The 19607-nt window shown below is 32.9% G+C and overlaps 1 protein-coding gene across 1 annotated transcript in view; it reads left to right on the top strand.

Annotated features, from left to right (window-relative positions):
- Nucleotides 1-3224: 3224 nt before the first annotated feature.
- LOC114349478 (trafficking protein particle complex subunit 11) overlaps nucleotides 3225-19607 on the top strand; it is a 77846-nt gene continuing 61463 nt past the window's right edge. Inside the window, exons 1-2 of the mRNA XM_050642720.1 lie at nucleotides 3225-3706; nucleotides 10025-10384. Coding sequence (XP_050498677.1) covers nucleotides 3321-3706; nucleotides 10025-10384 — 746 coding nt within the window. The 5' untranslated portion in view covers nucleotides 3225-3320. The remainder of the gene's footprint in view (nucleotides 3707-10024; nucleotides 10385-19607) is intronic.

The raw sequence follows: 19607 nt of genomic DNA, 5'->3' as shown, positions 1-19607 counted from the left end.
TAACGCCAATATTAACCCGGAAGTAGTCGCGCTCACTTCTGTAACGTGAATAGTCGCGTGTTAGATTCTATCTCAAAATTGGAATTTAAATACGGATTTACAACAAATTTTTATTTTATATTATTTCTAACAATGATTAAAGCTAATTGGCTGTCCCCATAGCCATAAATTCCACAAAAAGAAGAAGAAGAAATAAATAAATAAAAAAATCCTACGTATTACTACACCCTTCCTCGAGGCACTTACGAAATTTTTTCAAAATTTCAAAATTTTTCATCAAGTTATCGCGAAAAAGGATAAAATGTGAGATTCTATCTAACGGCGTGACTACTCGCGGGTTAAGTACAGTGGTCTAGCTATCTTTGTCTGTCGTGCCAGTGTGAGCGTATCTACCAAGAGGTGGGAGTAATGGAACGATAGTGACACACAAGGTAGATTATTGCATACTATCTATGAACCTTGAGTGACACAGAGGCGGCAGCCATCATATGCTAGAGAGAGAAAGCTAAGCGCCGGTAAAGAGAGATAGATAGACCACCGACCCGAACTGCTCCGCGTTACGCTATTTTTCGGACCTGGCCTAATCTATTGTGTTATTATACCTATGGTGAGAACACGACTTCTAAAAATATTTCAAAATCAAAATTAGCGAAATCAATCCAGTCTTTCTTATAGTTGAGGTTGTCAAATAAAATTAGAGGATGCCAGAAAAAATTGAGTACAGCGACTGTACATGGCAATTGATTGTATCCCCCGTCGCATGGCGAAGGAAAAAATCACCAGTTTTATATAATATTATCATTCCTTAAAAAAGAAATTCCTTTTTAAAAAATGATAGTATAATTGTTATAATATAATATAATTATATAATATAATATAATATAATATAATCTAATATAATATAATATAATATAATAATTATACTAATATTATTAGGTAGGTATAAAAAACTTTAAGAGAAAAAGTAACTTTTAGACCTGACAACAATGCATATAATAAGACATGTTTTAAGATGCTCAGTTGCCAATAGTGTGATCTGACTTATCTCCTTGGAATAAAATAGTCCTAATATCCACAACAAAGAAATCTATTACAATTCTTATTATCACGAATAATCTTTACATTCTCTAGATAGCAACAAATTTAACTATAACCGCTTCGTTTGATTATAATGTAAAAATCAATTCTGAGTTTTCTGGGTCAGAACTTATAATTTATTACTTATTCAAAATCGCGCAACACTGTAAGAAAACGGTTCGTTCGAAGAGTAAAAAGCTTGCAACAATTTTGATACTCGATTCTAGATCCTGACCCGAATATTAGCGGCGTGTAATTTGTGTTGATAACCTTAAATCGCGAAATGGCCTGTTTATTATCGGTGGCAATAGGGCTTTTCATCGATTGTCATTTGTTTCGAGCTTCTGTCATGTGTCACATAATATTAATATATCTACGTCATACGTCTTCGGTTTGTATCATTGGTAATACCAATAACGTACGACGTAGATATATTAATATTATGTGACACATGACAGAAGCTCGAAACAAATGACTGTGAATGAAAAGCCCTATTATGTAGTTCACTTTTTCAGCAATAAAACTACACTAGCATTTGTTTCAAGCTCTATTTTATTCTTCCAAGAAATAAAGTCATCATGGTTGGAAAACTCTATTGTATCGCATTGCATAGGAATGCTATTCTTTTTCTCATGATCATCTTTCAGTGCGTCACAGTTTTTCGATTTCTCTCTAACGCATTAAATTGTATGTGACAGAAAAAAAGGCACGTCTGGGAATACTTCGGTAATTATTCTAGTTCGGTGATTATTCTAGTTGTCGATAGATGGCGCCATAATCAAAAAGAATTATTTATTAAATAAAATAATAATATTATCAATATAATCTGTACAATTTACAAGACTATACAAATGAAAGAAAATACCATTTTATAAATGCAATAGACACAATTGATTTGGTTTTATTCCAAATTGAAAATAAAATTTGACAACTGTCAGATTTAACTAAAATGTCACGTTAGAATAAATGTCATAAATGTGTATTATCACGGACTTACCTTTTTTTCTATAATTTGTGACGCACTGAAAAATGTTCATGAAAAGGAGAATATGAGAAGTTTCATAATGTTTAATAAAGTCCTTTTTAAAAGTTGCATGATAATTACACAGAGAACATTTATGATGAAATGTTTTAGTTTCTGCAGAAACTGATACATTTGTGTGCACTTTTTTGACATGAAAGTTTAAACTTGACATATCTAAATTGTTTATCACAATGTGTGCACTTATAGACGTTGCCTTTAAGCACTTTTAAAGGGGCAATTGCATCCAATTTGTCGGGATGCGAACTTTTTACATGTCTTTTTAAATCATGTTTATGTTTATACACTTTTTCGCATTTCACGCACTTATTAATTCTTTCCACACCTAACATTTTCGATGTCAAGAAAATGAAATACATACTCAAAAGCAAACACAAACACAGAACTGTAAACAGTAGAAATGATTGAATCGGAAAATTGATCTAACAGCTTCACTGTTCAATTGGTAATTATACAAAGAGTCTACATTCTACCACATCCAATAATATTTTAATATTAAATATCATGTAACCGCAGTAAATATCGGTTTTTATTATCACTAACTAGTCTTTTCAGCGTTTTAAATAACTCAAATTTCGTCGATGTTTATATAGGCAACCCAAATTACACGCCGCTACCCCTCGGGTCAAGATTTAGACAGAATAATTTTACTCGGACCGAAGAGTGACTGTCCTTGAAAATTTTTCAAATAAAGAACAGAGCTCCTGTTAGATATAAAATTTTTAATGGACTGCGCGTGCGTGGTAATGTTATTGCAACTTTAATAATTATTTTCAGTGCAAAAAAAAGCCTGATCAATGTTCAGAATAGGTGATCATTGCTCAGCGCTTATTTCCTATCGAATACAGTCATTTGTTTTAAAGATTTCGATCAATGAGGTGCCAACATCTTTTTTTTCGTCCTTGAATTTTCAACCCTTAATAAAAAATAAACTACAGGTGATCAAAATCTGAAACCTAGTGATCATTGCTGTACAAACCGTGAGCAAAAGGATGGTATAATTATTTTTACGAAATTCGATCAATGAGGTGCTAACATCTCATCTCATAACCATGAGAACAAATCCCGCTGACGGCAGATAGCTGACAACTGACAGCGGGTGTACTGACAGTGACAGTCGTGACAGTTACCTAAACAACTAAATATTTTCATTTTATTTAAGATAAAATTATGAATTAATTAACTTAATATCGAAATAAAAATGCAGTCCAATATTATACAAAATAGTATCGAGCTTCCTCCAGAAGTTACTGTTAAACCTTTGGCCTTAGTAGGCGTATCTGGTCTAGATATAGTTAATAATGCAGTCCATAAATCCATTTGGGAGACTTTCAGCAGTAACAGAAGGATAGAAAGGGCTCCTGTTTTATTTAAATTAATTGATAACGCTCACGAATTCCCTGTGATCAAACCAAGAAGAACTTCGTACGACTGGTACATTCCAAAAGGTATTCTTAAGAAAAATTGGATGAACAAGCATCTCTATGAGGTGCCTGCCGTTATTGTGATCTTTTATGACTTAGATTGGAATGATCCGCAATGGAGCGAACGAATGATAGAATGTGCATCAAGGGTACAATCCATGAGGTGAGTATATTGCTTGCAGTAATACAAACATCGAAAGTGTCTAAGAAACACAACTATTATTCCACTTTTTTCAATAAAAACCTTAACAGTTTTTTGTTAATGTATTTGAAAATCATCCTCTACAACTCAAGGTATGCCATGGAAGTTATTCTCTCAGTTCTGGACCTCAGAGGTAAATTAAACTATTAGTATGGTATAACTAGACCCAAACCCAGACATCCAAAGTGAAAGTTATCCTCCAACACCAAATTGTTCTATATGGTCCACATAATGTTCAGAAAAAGTCACACCATTTTGAGCGTCGGGTTTGGGGAGGAGAAATTGGTAAATTCATAGTTTTTTACATTTTTCGTCAATATTTCTAAAACCATGTGCTTTAGCATGAACAATCTTCCATACAAAAATGTTATACATTAAATTTGAAATAAAAAAGGCTCTATGCATAATCCTTCTAAAATGAACGGTTCCAAAGTTACCGAGGTAGTATAATATTTATAATTGGTCCAAAAGAGGCCTAACCCAGACATCCAAAGTAAAAGTTTTCCTCTAACACCAAATTGTTCTATATGGTCCACATATTGTTCGGTAAAATGTTACACCATTTTGAGCATCCGTTTGGGGGGAAATGGGGGAGAAGTCAGTAAATTAGTATTTTTTTTAAGTTTTTCATCAATATTTCTAAAACTATGCGGTTTAGCGTAAACAATGTTCTGTACAAAAATATTCTACTACATAAAATTTAAAACAAAAAAGGTTGTACACATAATTGTTATAAAATCAACAGTTCCAGAGTTACGGAGGAGGAAAAGCCCCCTCCCCCCAAACCCGAGTTGAACATTATGTGGACCATCTACAACAATTTGGTGTTAGAGGATAACTTTCACTTTGGATGTCTTTGGATGTCGACATGATGATGTTTTAAATAATTTCTTTTAATTCACTTATTTTATTAGTTGGATTATACAAATTGGTTATACAGTAGAACCCCGATTATCTGTGCTCCTCGGGACCGGACGTTGACACGGATAATTGAAATGCATGGATAATCCAAACATTTATTTCTCATATAATATAATACATATGTTCGTATATACATACATATGTACCTACAATAAATGGATAACAGAAAAAATAAATCTTTCATTATGAGTCTCCTTCTCGGCGTATAGGGTTTAAGTCGAGTGATTTATGGTCACGCTTCTTTGATAAAACCTCAAAAATGCAATTTGAGTAATAGAAAATCATAGCACGGATAATCCGCAGCCCGGATAATCCGCACACGGATAATCGGGGTTCTACTGTATATTATCATTAAAATATGGTCATATTGTCTTTCAACCAATTATGGGATATATCAGATTTTTACTAACATACCTACTAAGTGCTCTAAACTTTGTTGCAAACACTTGCTAAACACAGTTGCTTGAACAGGTATAGTCTAGTTTACCTCCCAGGTCCAGAATTGCTCTGTTTTATTAAGGTAGAGTAGAGAGTAGAGTAGAGTATTTATTGGTAATAATGTACAAATGTACTTTTACAGGTCAGCAATAATTAAAATTGTCTAAAATTACATTAAAAGTTGACAGTACTTCAGTAAAAAAAAAACCTATTACTAAAATTTAAAAACTAAACACTAATTAAATTACAGGACAAAACAAAATTTAGATCTGAAGTACTCCTCAAATGAGTAGAAAGCACCCATCAGAAGATAATTTTTAATTTGTCTCTTAAATTGGTTAAAATCAAGACTTTTAATAGATATTGGTATACAGTTATAAAATTTCAATGCTAGGTATCTGGTTCCATTTCTGGTCCTCTCAAGTCGACTGAAGTCTGGTACAAGGGCATCATGATTTCTAGTCTGATAAGTATGCTGTTGTGTTTTATACAGATCTACATTTTGATGAACATACAACAGGCACTGCATAATGTACACAGAAGGTAGTGTGAGAATCCTCAGGTTTCTGAAAGACTGCCTACAATCGTCCCGATAACCCTGACCTGTGATTATGCGAATACACTTTCTCTGCTGACCAAACACCTTATCTATATGGCAAGAGTGTCCCCAGGAAAGGATTGCGTAAGTTAGTCGTGAGTGAAAGTTGCTGTGATATGATGTAAGAAGGGTTTGAAGGGAGGTAACCTTAGATAGGTTTCTAAATAAAAAGAGTTGGCTTGAGAGCTTTTGGGAAAGTTTCAGTATGTGCCGTTCCCAAGTGAGTCCCTGATCAAGATAAACACCAAGAAATTTAGCTTCCTGTGAACAATCTGTTAAAATGGGATGTGTAATGGTGTTATGTCTTAGGGTAAAGTTCACTGTTTGTGATTTTGAGTTATTGAGAGAGAGACGATTTGCCAAAAACCATTGGAACAAATTGCTCTCTGTGGTCTCAAGATCAATATCACTGATTTGGGAAGGGTGGTAACTTTGATAGCATGTAGTATCATCAGCAAATAGGACTGTGCTTACCGGGCCCTCTTGTGAAAATCCCAAGTCATTTATATAAATGAGAAATAATATTGGACCTAGAACTGACCCTTGAGGCACTCCATACATCAAAGGTTTTTTATCAGATTTGAGCTGGTTAAAAAACACATATTGAAATCTATCTGATAGATAAGACTCAATCAATTGAATAGACATAGGATGAAAATTATAGGCATGTAATTTTTTAAGAAGAATACTATGAGTGACACAATCAAAAGCTTTAGTAAGATCAAGGAACGAGGCAAGGGTATCAAGAAAGTTTTCAAATCCTTCCAAAATACTGCCTGTAAAATGATCGATAGCAAGTGTTGTTGTTTTGTTTTTTCTAAATCCAAATTGCTGCACTGCAAAAAGCCGATTAGATTCAAAATAGTCATTGATCTGCTTCTTTAGGATTCTCTCAAACACTTTGGAAAGAATTGGCAAAAGAGAAATTGGACGAAAGTTATTATGATCATCAGCCGAACCTTTACGTTTAAAGAGAGGTATGACTTTCGCAGTTTTAAACACTGAAGGAAAAATGCAGGATGAAATTGAGTAGTTTATTAGTTTAGTTAAAGGTAAGCTAATGTTGTGTTTAATTGCCTTGATTATTTTTGTGTTCATTCCATCCGGGTCCTTGCTCTGGCTATTTTTTAATTCTTCAATTGCTTTTACAACTTCCTCCAAATTTGTTGGCTCAAATCTGAAGGAGCAATGATTAGAGGCGAATGAAGGAGCATGTGGTATAAAACTAAGGTATGTATTGAATGATTGGTCAGTATGATTAAGTGTATTTATTACATTTTCAGCAATACCACAGAAGAAATCATTAAAACTATTTGCATTGAGTGATGAATTTTTTATTGGTAAATTCTTACATCTTGAGTTTATTAGGGACCACATAGCCTGTTGACGGTTGTTAGAGTTTAATATAAAATCATCATTAGATTTAATCTTTGCCTTATGTATAGCATGTCTGTATTTTTTCCTATATTCTGAGAGTGTTTTCTTTGTCACTAAAACGGGGTCACTTTTATTTAAAGATGTCAAAAATTGTAGTTTCTCCCTCATAAGTTTCAAATCATCATTAAACCAAGAATTTTTTTTACATTGTTTACCTTGCTCAACAAGCCTAGATTTTTCAGGAAAAGACAGATTTATTGCCTGCGTTAAAATATCGATAAACATTTTAAACCTTGAGTCCACATCAATACATTCATTATCAATAAATTCAAAATTTTGTAAGCAAAGATTGTTATTTAAAGAGGCCAGTCCCATCTCTGTAATGGGCCTGTAGCTTATTCTAGATTTAGAAGTAGTTTGGGACACTTCACATTTAAACAATATGCCTTTGTGGTCTGAAGTGTGTGAAAGATCAACAGCTTCGGATTGCAACATGGTACTATTAATATTTGTAAATATGTTATCAAGACATCTATTATAACGGGTGTTAAATTTTATTGATTTTTTGAGGTTATAGGATCTAAAGAAATTGCACAGATCCAGGGCTGCAATATCCCTTTCATTGAAGTGCACATTGAAATCCCCTGTTATAATAAGAGGTTTATTTGTATTTAACTTTTTGAAAACTTTTGACATTGTATTGAAGAATTGATTTAAATCACCATCTGGGGTACGATACACAGTGACAAGTTGAATATCAAATTTTACCAAATGTACACCTGTTATTTCACAATGTTTTTCAAGAGACAAACTTTCAAGATTTAATGAAACAGAATCAAAGGTTTCTTTAATATATATACTTACACCCCCATGAGAGCCCACAGTCCTTGCAAAGCCAGAAATCATTCTGTAGTTCTTAATTTTAATTGAAAATAGTTCCTCAGATACTAGCCAGTGTTCATTTATACATAAGCAATCTGCTGATACTTCATTGAGGAGGACCTCCAGATCTAAGAAGGAGGTACGCAAACATTGTATATTACAGTGTAAAATAGTTTTTTGTGCTTTCTTAAAATTTCCTAAAATACCTTTATTATTATTATTATGTACAGGAACATTTACTGCACCACGGTTTTCTTCAGCGGATTCACTGAGGATCGAGGGCGTTGAACATGGAGAAAATGGTTTATGTTAGTTCCCAGTGGCCATAAATCAGATGACATTATGGCATCATTGTTTATCTCAGGAACTCCTACCTTAAAAGAGCTATATAGGTGGTTCTTTTTGGTAACCATCTTCTCACACACACAGTCCTGGTCAAGCTCATATTTTTTGAGAAAGGTAAAGGTAAAAGGCACATCGCCTCAAATTCATATGATTAATTGTGTCAAAAGGAAAAGAAAAAGTGCTTCTGGTTTTAAGAATAGTCTGTATTTATTTAAAAATTTCTAATAAACTACATTTTTAAACTTAACAATAGTCATGGAGCATCTATATTTAACATTATGTTCAAATGGTAAATCCTGTGAATATGATTGAAGCTGGTCTTCCACAAGCTGATGTTGCACACCATTTGATGTGTCTCAGAGCGTGATTTCACGATTGTAGCATCTATTTGAACAATTTGATAATGTTACTGAAAGACATGAAGGTTATCAATGGGCAACTATAGTCAAACCTGCTTATTGGAAGAGCCTTCGTAGCAAGCAAAACTATTTCTGTAACCTGGATATTATAATAGTTGATCATTGGTGGCTAGAAGAAACGTTTCGGGACCTCAAATTTCTATTCCTTACACAAGTATATGGGATATTTCTATAACCTGTATTCTAATAGGCAGGTTCAACTGTACCTACTCCTTAACAAAATCTATATGTGATATGATTAGCTCATCACAATGTCCATGTAACTGCACATAAACACTGTGGGCCTTAGAAAATACTCATGACATTACTGTATGTGATCAAACTTTGAGGAATAGATTACATGAAGCTAGTTTGCATGCCAGATGTCTATTAAAGGTTCCTATGTTACTTCATGGAAATCATAGACTCAGATTAAGGTGGGAAGAATAAGATGTTCATTGGGGTTTACAAGAATGGAGATCTGTGTTATTTACAGATGAGGCTAGATTTTGTCTCTACCTGGTTCATATATTGGTCTAGAAATGATGATGTGGGCTGGAATAATTAAACTGTCCCTGTGTTACCGTTTTGTAGAAGGCACTTTGAATCAATATCAATATATTTATCGTATCCTTTCATTTGCCACCACTTCTTCTTCAAGTGCTATCTCCCAATCGGAGGTTGGATGTCATCATTACAGTGGAACCTCTATAGGTCGGATTAATCGGGACCTTTGCCAATCCGGGTTAGCCGGAGAATATGGTAAAAATTAATCAAATACGGTATACTTATTACTGCAGGTCTTGGATTGTGTTACGTTAGGTATGGGATATACTTCAGAGACGGATTGATTCTCATCTGCACAGTGTTCATACTAAATAAGGTCTTAAAGAACTTTTTACACAGGAATGGATTTTATTTCCTCAAAACAAAATTGATAATTTAATTTTAAGCATGCCAAGGCAGTGTCAAGCTTTAGTGGAAGTGTCAATGGCGGTGTCAAGCTCTTGGAGGAAATACAGATTATTAAAACACATTTATTGTTAGATTTTATGTTTTATATTTGACTTTTATGATATTAAAAATATACATTAAATTAGCGCATTTCTTGACTTTTGTTTAATAATTTTATATACAGAAGTCATATTACACATTACACTGAAATTAAGATGAATTGATTGTTGACTAATCAGGCATTATAACGATATATCACTGTTTTAAAATCCAAGCAAAATTAATGTATATGAGAAAAAAACTTTGTGTTCCTTAGACATTTTTTGATATGTTTATTTGGGTATTTTAACTTTGCTTTCATTATAGGGCAGCATTAGAAGGTCGTAATACTCGTTTGACAATTGTTCTTATACAAAACTCCCCACCTCTACCTCCAGGTGAAGATGCCCTAGCAGCAGAACGTGCAGCTGCATTATGTAGCAGTTGTGACTTAAGCTCACAATCCCTTTTTGTCTTGCCACATGGAGATCATTTACAAGGTTATGCTGTGCGATTAGAGAATGCATTTTATGAATTCGCACAAATGTATTATCACAATGAAGCCAAAAATGTTAAATCTCATAAAGAGCATCTGAGTAAAACCAATCATCAGTTTTTATTTGTTAGACATCAGTTCAAGATGGGATTTTTGTATGAGTTAAAGGATGATTTACACACTGCCCATAAGTAAGTTTTATAATGTAATATATTTAAAAGTAGTTCAATAAGGTATGTCTGATAGTGTGATAGGACTAACAAGCTCATTATTTAATTTATTATTGTGTTTTCATTGCTTTGTTACCAACTACATAGCTGTGCCAACCCATATGGGCATAAAGTGTACTTTATGGTCTGCACAGATATAAAGACAAAAAAAAATTGATAACTTAATTCTAACATTTATTATTAAAGTTGAAAAATATTAATTAAATTGTTGTAACTACATAACATTATTTAATGGAATTCACATAAAACTGGCAACTCTGGAAAGATTCAGTGATAGATTTTCAGCAGCAAATGTTGATTCATGTTTCATTGTCTAAATATCAAGTTTATGTCAGGAAAAAACAGATCCAGAAGGTATGTCTGCCAGCATCCCTGAAATCTGATTTTTTGAAGATATACTATCCTGTATACACCTTCAGCAACTGACATACTCTTCCATCCACCATGCTGCTTCAATATTATCATACTGGCTTCAGCATCTGCCAGGAGAATTTTTGATGCAACAGTTACCTGCATACTTGTCAGGATTGCTTAAACCCTGCTGATATTTTGATATTTTTCCAACTGGTTGTACTTGTCTATAGGTCTGAATTTTTTTTCTGAACAACTACATGACCTTAAAGACATGCAATCTCTTATTAGCTTCAAACTATTAATTTTGTCAAAAATGAATAACCATTTTCAATTTCGTTGCAACACGAAACTACAGCCGCATCATTATTCCAGTTCAATCGGAGAGTGCAGCAAGCACCTCTACCAGTTTCGAAACTTATTAGTCTCTCATCAGGAGGCACATATGCTGCTCTCTCTGACCCAGCTACTCAACTACCCAACTCTTTCAGGACAAACCCCGGCGTGCAGTCACGGATCGCAAGGAACGAAATGGCAGGGATGCCCTAGCGGCAACTGCTATCAAAAAACTAAGTTTTCAATCTAATAGCACATAAAACAACATCCAAAAATGTCATTCATCATCCTACCAGACTGAAAACAATGGGAACCTTCTCTGGTAACACCTCCGAGGCTTCTACAATTTGCAAGCCATAACGGATGCAGAGACTTTTTTTTATTATTAATTTTGTCTTTGTCAATAATGGTAAAAACGGGTCTTCTGTCGTTTTTGTCTCTTTGATTGATTTACCACAAAAACTGATTTTCTGTCTTCTGTGTGAGTTATTAGCATATTCACCAGTTCTTTTCGTCTCCATAGACCAAATACCAAATATTAATGTAACTTTATTAAAAATGTCTCATTTGGTGCTCCATGGATAAATTTTAAAACAATAATATACTTAGACAGATCCTTGGACTTTTTTCGCTGATATAATTTTGACCCTTGCTTCAAATATTCGCTTAACTTATGGTAATAAGCGATGTTTAATATTCTTACTTACATTAAAGTCTTCATTCTTTTTCTTCTTTTGGCATCATTACTCTGGATGGGCCTTTGCCTGTACGGCTATGTCCTTCCATTCAGATTTTTTTTGTGGCCTTCTCGTCGATTGTCTTATATTCATGGTTTTTAGGTCATCTTCCACCTCATGCAACCATCTCGTTCTTGGCCTTCCTGTTTTTCGCCTTCCTACCGGCTTCCATTGTAATACTTTCTTTGTTGTTTTTGTATCTTCTTGTCTCTGGACATGTCCCAGCTATGACAGTCTTTGACTTTTCACAAATCTTACAATATTCATTAAATTCATTAACCTCGTCGTTTCTCCTGATTATCCATGTGCCATCTTCCTCTTGTACCGAGCCCAATCGTTTTTTTTTTTTTTTCAGTATCTTTCTCTCGAATGTCCTGTTGTAGTGCGGCTGATATGTGAAACAATTGCACATTTAATGATACAAGCATATAATTTGGACCACATATAAAGGTTTAAATTTAGATATGTGGCCATTTCAGATTTTGCCTTTTACAAAAATGGCGGGCATTCAAAATGGCGGCTATACATATGTGTTTGATAGTATCATAACTTTTGAACGAAAAGCCTGATTTCAACCAAATTTGGTATATAGGTTCTCTTTGATTTATAAGATGGATGTGGCGAACCAGAAGAATCGGTTTACCAGAAGTTGTGTTTTTACTGATTGTTTATGTAAAAATATGTTTTTTTTAAATTTTTTCCCTCTGTATATATTAATTTTTCAAAAAGGTAATACCGCAATTGAAAAGAGCGTAAAAATATTTTGTAGAAAATATTTTGATCTTTTTAGTTATGTTAATTACCATTTAATAAATGAATAACGTATCTTCACATGTACCTATGTGTGGCAGATTCGTGCAAATATTATAAGAAATATTGTACATTTAATGGTAGAAGCATATAATTTGGACCACATGTACTAAGCACATCAAGGTTCAAATTAAGATATAAGGCCATTTCAGATTCTACCTTTTACAAAAATGGCGGGCTTTCAAAATGGCGACTATACATATGTGACTAATAGCACGATAACTTTTGAACGAAATTTCCGATTTTACCAAAATTTGGTATATATGTTCTTCTTTTGATGTGTAAGATCAAGGTCTTGAACCGGAAGAATCGATTTACCAGAAGTTGTTTTTTACCGATTTTTATTTAAAAGCATGTTGTTTTTTACCAATTCTTTCACCCTGTATATATTAATTTTTCCAAAAAGTTAATACCGACGTTAAAAAGGGCGTAAAAATATTTTTTAGGAAATATTTTGAACTCTTTAGTTATGTTAATTACCAATTAATAAATGCATAACGTATTTTCACATGCACCTATTCACCCATGTGCGGCCGATTCGTGCAAATAATATAAGAATTATTGTGCATTTAATGATAAAATCATATAATTTGGACCACACACACTACACACACAAAGATTCAAATTTAGATATGAGGCCATCTCAGATTTTGTTTTTTTTTACAAAAATGGCGGGCATTCAAAATGAATCTGCCGCACATAGGTAATAGGTACATGTGAAGATACGTTATGCATTTATTAAATGGTAATTAACATAATTAAAAATTTCAAAATCTTTCCTAAAAAATATTTTTACACTCTTTTCAATGGCGGTATTATCTTTTTGAAAAATTAATATATACAGGGTGAAAAAATTGAAAAAAAAACCAACATATTTTTACATAAGAAATAGTAAAAACACAACTTCTGGTAAACCGATTCTTCCGGTTCAGGACTTCAATCTTATCCATAAAAAAAAGAACCTGGATGCCAAATTTGGCTGAAATCGGACTTTTCGTTCAAAAGTTATCGTGCTATTAGTCACATATGTATAGCCACCATTTTGAATGCTCGCCATTTTTGTAAAAGGCAAAATCTGAGATGGTCTCATATCTAAATTTAAACTTTTGTATGTGTAGTATATGTGGTCCAAATTATATGCTTCTCCTATTAAATTCACAATAATTCTTATATTTGCACGCATCTGCCACACATCATATTTGCATCATGTGCAGATACGATATGCATTTATTAAATGGTAATTCACATAACTAAAAAGTTCAAAATATTTCCTAAAACATATTCTTACGCTCCTTTCAATGGTGGTATTACAATTTTGAAAAGATACTATATACAGGGTGAAAAAATTGGAAATAAATTATTTACATAATATAAAATAGTTTTACATAAAAAACCAGGAAAACACAACTTCTAGTAAACCGATTCTTCCAGTTCACGACAACGATCTTGTAAATCACAAAAAGAACCTATATACCAAATTTGGTTAAAATCGGACTTTCTATTCAAAAGATATCGTGCTATTAGTCACATATGTATAGTCGCCCATTTTGAATGACCGCCATTTTTGTAAAAGGCAAAATCTGAGATGGCCTCATATCTAAATTTGAACCTCTATATGTGCAGTATATGTGGACCAAATTATATGCTTGTATCATTAAATGTGCAATTCTTAATAATATTTGCACTATTGGGCTTCATTTTTTCGTCGTTACTCAGGTTTCACCACCATAGGCTACTAAGGGTCTAATCCAGGGGTGGCTCTTTGAAGGATTATTTGTGGCTCTCAATAAATGTCCCTGAATTACTTTTAATTTTTGTTTCAAAATGTGGCAACAAATATAAAAGACAACATCTGACAACAAAATTACAACATTAAAGTCTATTCGGTAGACTTACACCGGTCATGGATTAAGAAAGAAATGAACGAATTTACTGGTCCGCTGTAGTTTAACTATTTACACATGGGCGCAGTAATTTTTTATTTGAGGAGGTTCTTATATAAATCAAATAATTTTAAATTTTAGGTTTAAATTTTAAATTTTTTATAGCCTCAGAAGCCTAAACGACATAATTTCGTGATTCTTTATAACAGTTCATTATCCGTAGCCAAAAATCAATATACCTAATATTAATTGTTGCATGAATATCAATATAATAAAAATAAAACAAATTATAACTTATAAAAGGTAGAAGGCTAAACGTTGCTGTATTGTTGATGTTTTAATTTAATCTCTAAAATGGTTTTCTATAAAGTCACAATCAATTTAAGTGATATATTGACGTTGGATGTTTTTAAATTAAAGTCAATTGACGCGTGTAAAAAGCGTTTATATGACATTGTAAACTAATTTGAGCTTGTTTTATTCTTTTATCAGATCGCATGTTTTCTATGTTAGTCATGTATATTTTATAGTTTATATGTATAATGGGGTATTTTTCCCGAAAATAAAAATTATTAAAAACAATATTATAATATTACGTATGTACCTACAATATCTACAAATAGTTTCGATTTCAAACAAATCACGCCTTGAAAAGGATCCGGAAATCCTACAGCAGGGCATTATGTAAACATCAAATATTTAAGTAAAATGCTAAATATTATTAAGTCAATATACGTACCAATTTTTTTTACTAAAATGATTTAGTCGTTATTGTTCACACTATCATCGCCATCGCTGTCATCATCATCGCTGTCGTCACCGTTAATTGTTATTATGATTGGGCTTATTTCGTTAATTTTATTTTCACGAATCCACCAATCCTCAATTAATTTTTCGCACTTGTATATACAGTTCCGCCATACTTCTGGAGTTGCAATTGAAAGTGCTTCTCGCCAAGTTTCCCAAACCGCTTCGTCTGTATACCCATTAGGCCCAATATGGTTGTCGTAATATTATTTTGCTATTCCCCATATATATTCGATGGGATTAAACTGGCAGTGGTATGGTGGAAGACGTAAAACTTGATGCCCTTAACTTTCAGTAACCTGATCCACCACAAAGATTTTTGGTTTTGCATGTTCTTTTGCCAAACGTAACAACTCAGACTTTAATATATGCTGTGGAATAGATATGCGTTCATTTGTTAGCCATTCTTTAATCTTATCTACATTCCACGAATTTGTTGGACTTTTGTTTAGTATTTCTGAATGATAAGGCGCATTGTCTAAAATAATTACGCTGGGCTCACTTAATCCTGGGAAGAAGTTTTTCACGCAACCATTTCACAAACATTTCCGTGTTCATATTGTCACGATAGTCACTGTTTTTTGATGTAGACGAAAATATTAAATCAGCACCTTCTATAAAGCCTGTCTTCCCTCCCGCGTGCAGAATTATATGTCGCTTCCCTTCTCCACTAGCATGCTTGATCGATTTTATGTTGTCATCTTGCCATATTCTCTTGGTAGCACCCTTAGAAAATATCCATGTTTCGTCTAAATATACAAAAGTTGACCCTTCTTCTTTAAATATGTTATATTTATTTTCTCAGAAACTCAATTCTCTTGTGTACAACAGAACTTCTTTCACAAAGCGCTTTTCTGTTATCCTCTTTTTTAAATTTGAATCCTATGTTATGTAGGACTTGCCATAAAGTTGTTCTGCCGATGTCACCAAATTTCCTCTCTTTTAACTTAAGTAAAATTGTACCTAAAGTCACATGTTCCTTATTTGCACGCATTTGATATATGATATTACGAATTTGAAATTTTCGTCCTTCTAACATATTGTTCGTTTTTAATAACAGGCGAGTATGGTGGTGATCGTTTTCCGGCACTTCACTATTCTCGTTTTTAATTGTAGATCTTAATTTTGATTCGCTAATTTCTAAAGCATCGCACACGCGTTGTTGTACAGACGTTACCGATTTTAAAGGACCACCATTGTTTTTTTCCGCAATAAAGTACTTATGTAGGTTACAAATTAGAGTATCTACATCTAAAACACGTCTTGGCATTTTCGGTTAAACAGCACGAACAGATTCTCACAAAATTAACAATATAAGACGTTACCAATTCGACAGAATAAATTCAACTGGAAGATAACAAATGTCCTTATAGTTTCTTATAGCATTCCTGATTTGTTTGTCGACCCATTTAGTTAAATTACCTATTAAAATTGCATTAGTTTGTCATACTTTCTCTAATTTGGTTTTGCACCTATTTGGGTAATTAAGTACTTTCACTTGAATAATTAAAATGCCAAGACAGTACCGTAATTAAAATACCTAGGTCAAAAAATGAGCTTTATTTTGATACTATACAGTATGGTGCAAATGAAAGGAATAAATTCGTTATTTCGTAAACCGGCGACTTTAAGGAAAAATCCTGAAACAGGTCGATTTTTATTTTTAAATTATGATATTTTGCCATAAATGTCATACTAGTAACGTCATCCATATGGGCGTGATGAAGTAATCGATGATTTTTTTAAATGAGAATAGGGGTCGTGTGCTAGCTCATTTGGAAGATCATTCAATTCTCTATTTATTAATATAAACATTTACATAATTGTTTATACAGGGCGCCCAAAAAATTTTTTTAATTTAAATTATTTGACAAAAAAAGAAGAATCTATATAATTTATTTAATTTAAAATACATTTTATTGCTGTTAGAAATCAGTAAAAAAATGTTTATATCACAAATTAACATTGTTTTTCGCTTAAATTAAATGTTCAAACTTCCTAAGAAACAGGTGGCTGGCGGGAGCTGGCTTGAACATTGAATTTAATCGAAAAGCAATGTTTATTTTTGAAATAAACATTTTTTCTGTTTCTGTGCAACAGTAAAATGTATTTTGAATTAAATAAACTACATACATTCTTCTTTTTTGTCAAATAATTTCATTAAAAATTTTTTTGCACGCCCTGTACAAATAATTGTGTAAATGTTTATATGCCTAAATAGTGAATTTAATGACCTTTCAAATGTGCTAGCACTCGACCCCTATTCTCATTTAAAAAAATCATCGATTACGTCATCACCCCCAGATGGATGACGACACTAGTATGATATATATGCCAAAATATCATATGTTGAATGGGTTTATTGACAGATTTTAAAACACAATGTAGGTATACCCCCAAAATATATTTTATTACTATTCCTTTCTTTTATCTGTTTCAATAGTTTATTAATGTTTCTTCACTGCTTATATCAATAATACATAGTCTCAATTTACAATCAATTACTTTCAACTGAATTTTAATCCCTTCCTTTCTTTTCTTTTCTACTCTAATTCTCACCCTTTAATTTATATCTCAATTTCATGTACCTACATTGTTGTCTATCAATTCACATTTATTACTGTTACTACTATATGACTGCTAATATACCCTTTTAGCTACAATTTTTAAGCTTTCCGATTTTTCATTCTTTTTACGACCACTACTCCTCTCATTAAAACATCAAGGAGTATTGACTTTAACAATTTAGGTTACAGCTGCACGTCCACATCTAACATACATATTAGATATCGACCCGTTTTGATCCAAACGTTGTTAGTCTTACACTAACACATACACTAATAAATAGAAGTCTTTAATAAATATAAATAAAAACAAAAATCTTTTAATAAATAGAAATAAAAATCTTTAAAACCGGTACAGATTTGTTGGTTGTCTTTCACCAACTATCTCTTCACCCTCAAAAATTCCCAAATTCCATAAACTTGTTTACTTTTGCAACATTCTCCGTCTATTCCACCATATCCCGTTAGCATAACTTAAGCAGATATATCATGTTAATGAATACTGAGGTAGTACCTCCTTGTAACCGAATCATTTAGTTACTTGTAACCGTTGACCTGAAGATGCTCTGCATACTTTAGAGAGCGAAACCGGTCGTCGGATTATACAATTACAATAAATGATTGAGAGTACGTCTGTCTTTTACTTCATTCAAAATATCATAATTTAAAAACAAAAATCGACCTGTTTCGGGATTTTCCCTAATGTCATCGGTTTACGAAATAAAGAATTTATTCCTTTCATTTGCACCATACTGTATATACGAGTAGTTGCAAAATTTACTGAATGCATTAACATTATTTAGTGGTGGCCGCATATCGAAATAACTACTCTGTGATAGACCACATAACGAATTAGTTACTCTGCGGTAGACCGCATATTGGATGGTAGACCGCATATCGAATCGGCACTAATCTATATATTTTTTCGTATTTAAAATATTACTTGCGGGTAAATCCTAATTGTTCTTTTAGTCAAGGAAGTCTCTTCGCATCTGCTCGGGAAAATGTTCTAGTCAGGTGTTTTGCATAATCTTACTCCTAAGTTAGTATTAAGTTTTTGCTAAGAAAGGTATTTCTAACAAGGGTGCATTGTATTTTATTATTTATCTTATTATTTTTCCTTAAATTATCCTGTTTATTAAATTTTAATCAAAAAATTACTAAAAATTCAATAATTAAATAGATATTGGCCCTCTACGCACCCGAGATCTACGCTTATGTTACTGGTATACCTAAAATATTACAATCGACCTGCCGATTCGTTTGTTTCTTTATTAATCCGTGACCGGTGTATCCCTACCGAATAGAGAGTACATGATGTGGTAACATCAGGACTTGGCCAAGGAAACCCCTTATCACTGTTGCAAAACTATTGTTGGCCTTTGCTGATGATATAGGTGCAGTCAATAATTCTACAATGGACGTGAGAGAGGTGTTTTCACAACTTGAGGAAGAAACAGGTAGTCTGGGCCTTCGAATAAATGAAGAGAACACGAAATACATGCTAGTATCCAAAAATCTAAGATCAGAGATCAGAACATAACTATTAATGACCACAACTTCGAAGTAGTAAAAGAATTTAAATATCTAGGAACGGTAATCACAGATGGCAATCACATTATAAAAAGAGGTCTTAGCAAGGATAGCTGCGTGGAATAGAGCATTATGTACAGTCCGTCTAATTTACTTACCGTTG

Source organism: Diabrotica virgifera, chromosome 2 (assembly GCF_917563875.1).
Source record: "Diabrotica virgifera virgifera chromosome 2, PGI_DIABVI_V3a".
NCBI lineage: Eukaryota > Metazoa > Arthropoda > Insecta > Coleoptera > Chrysomelidae > Diabrotica > Diabrotica virgifera.
The sequence above is the reverse complement of the archived record's forward strand: the minus strand, read 5'-3'. Positions and strand labels throughout refer to the sequence as shown.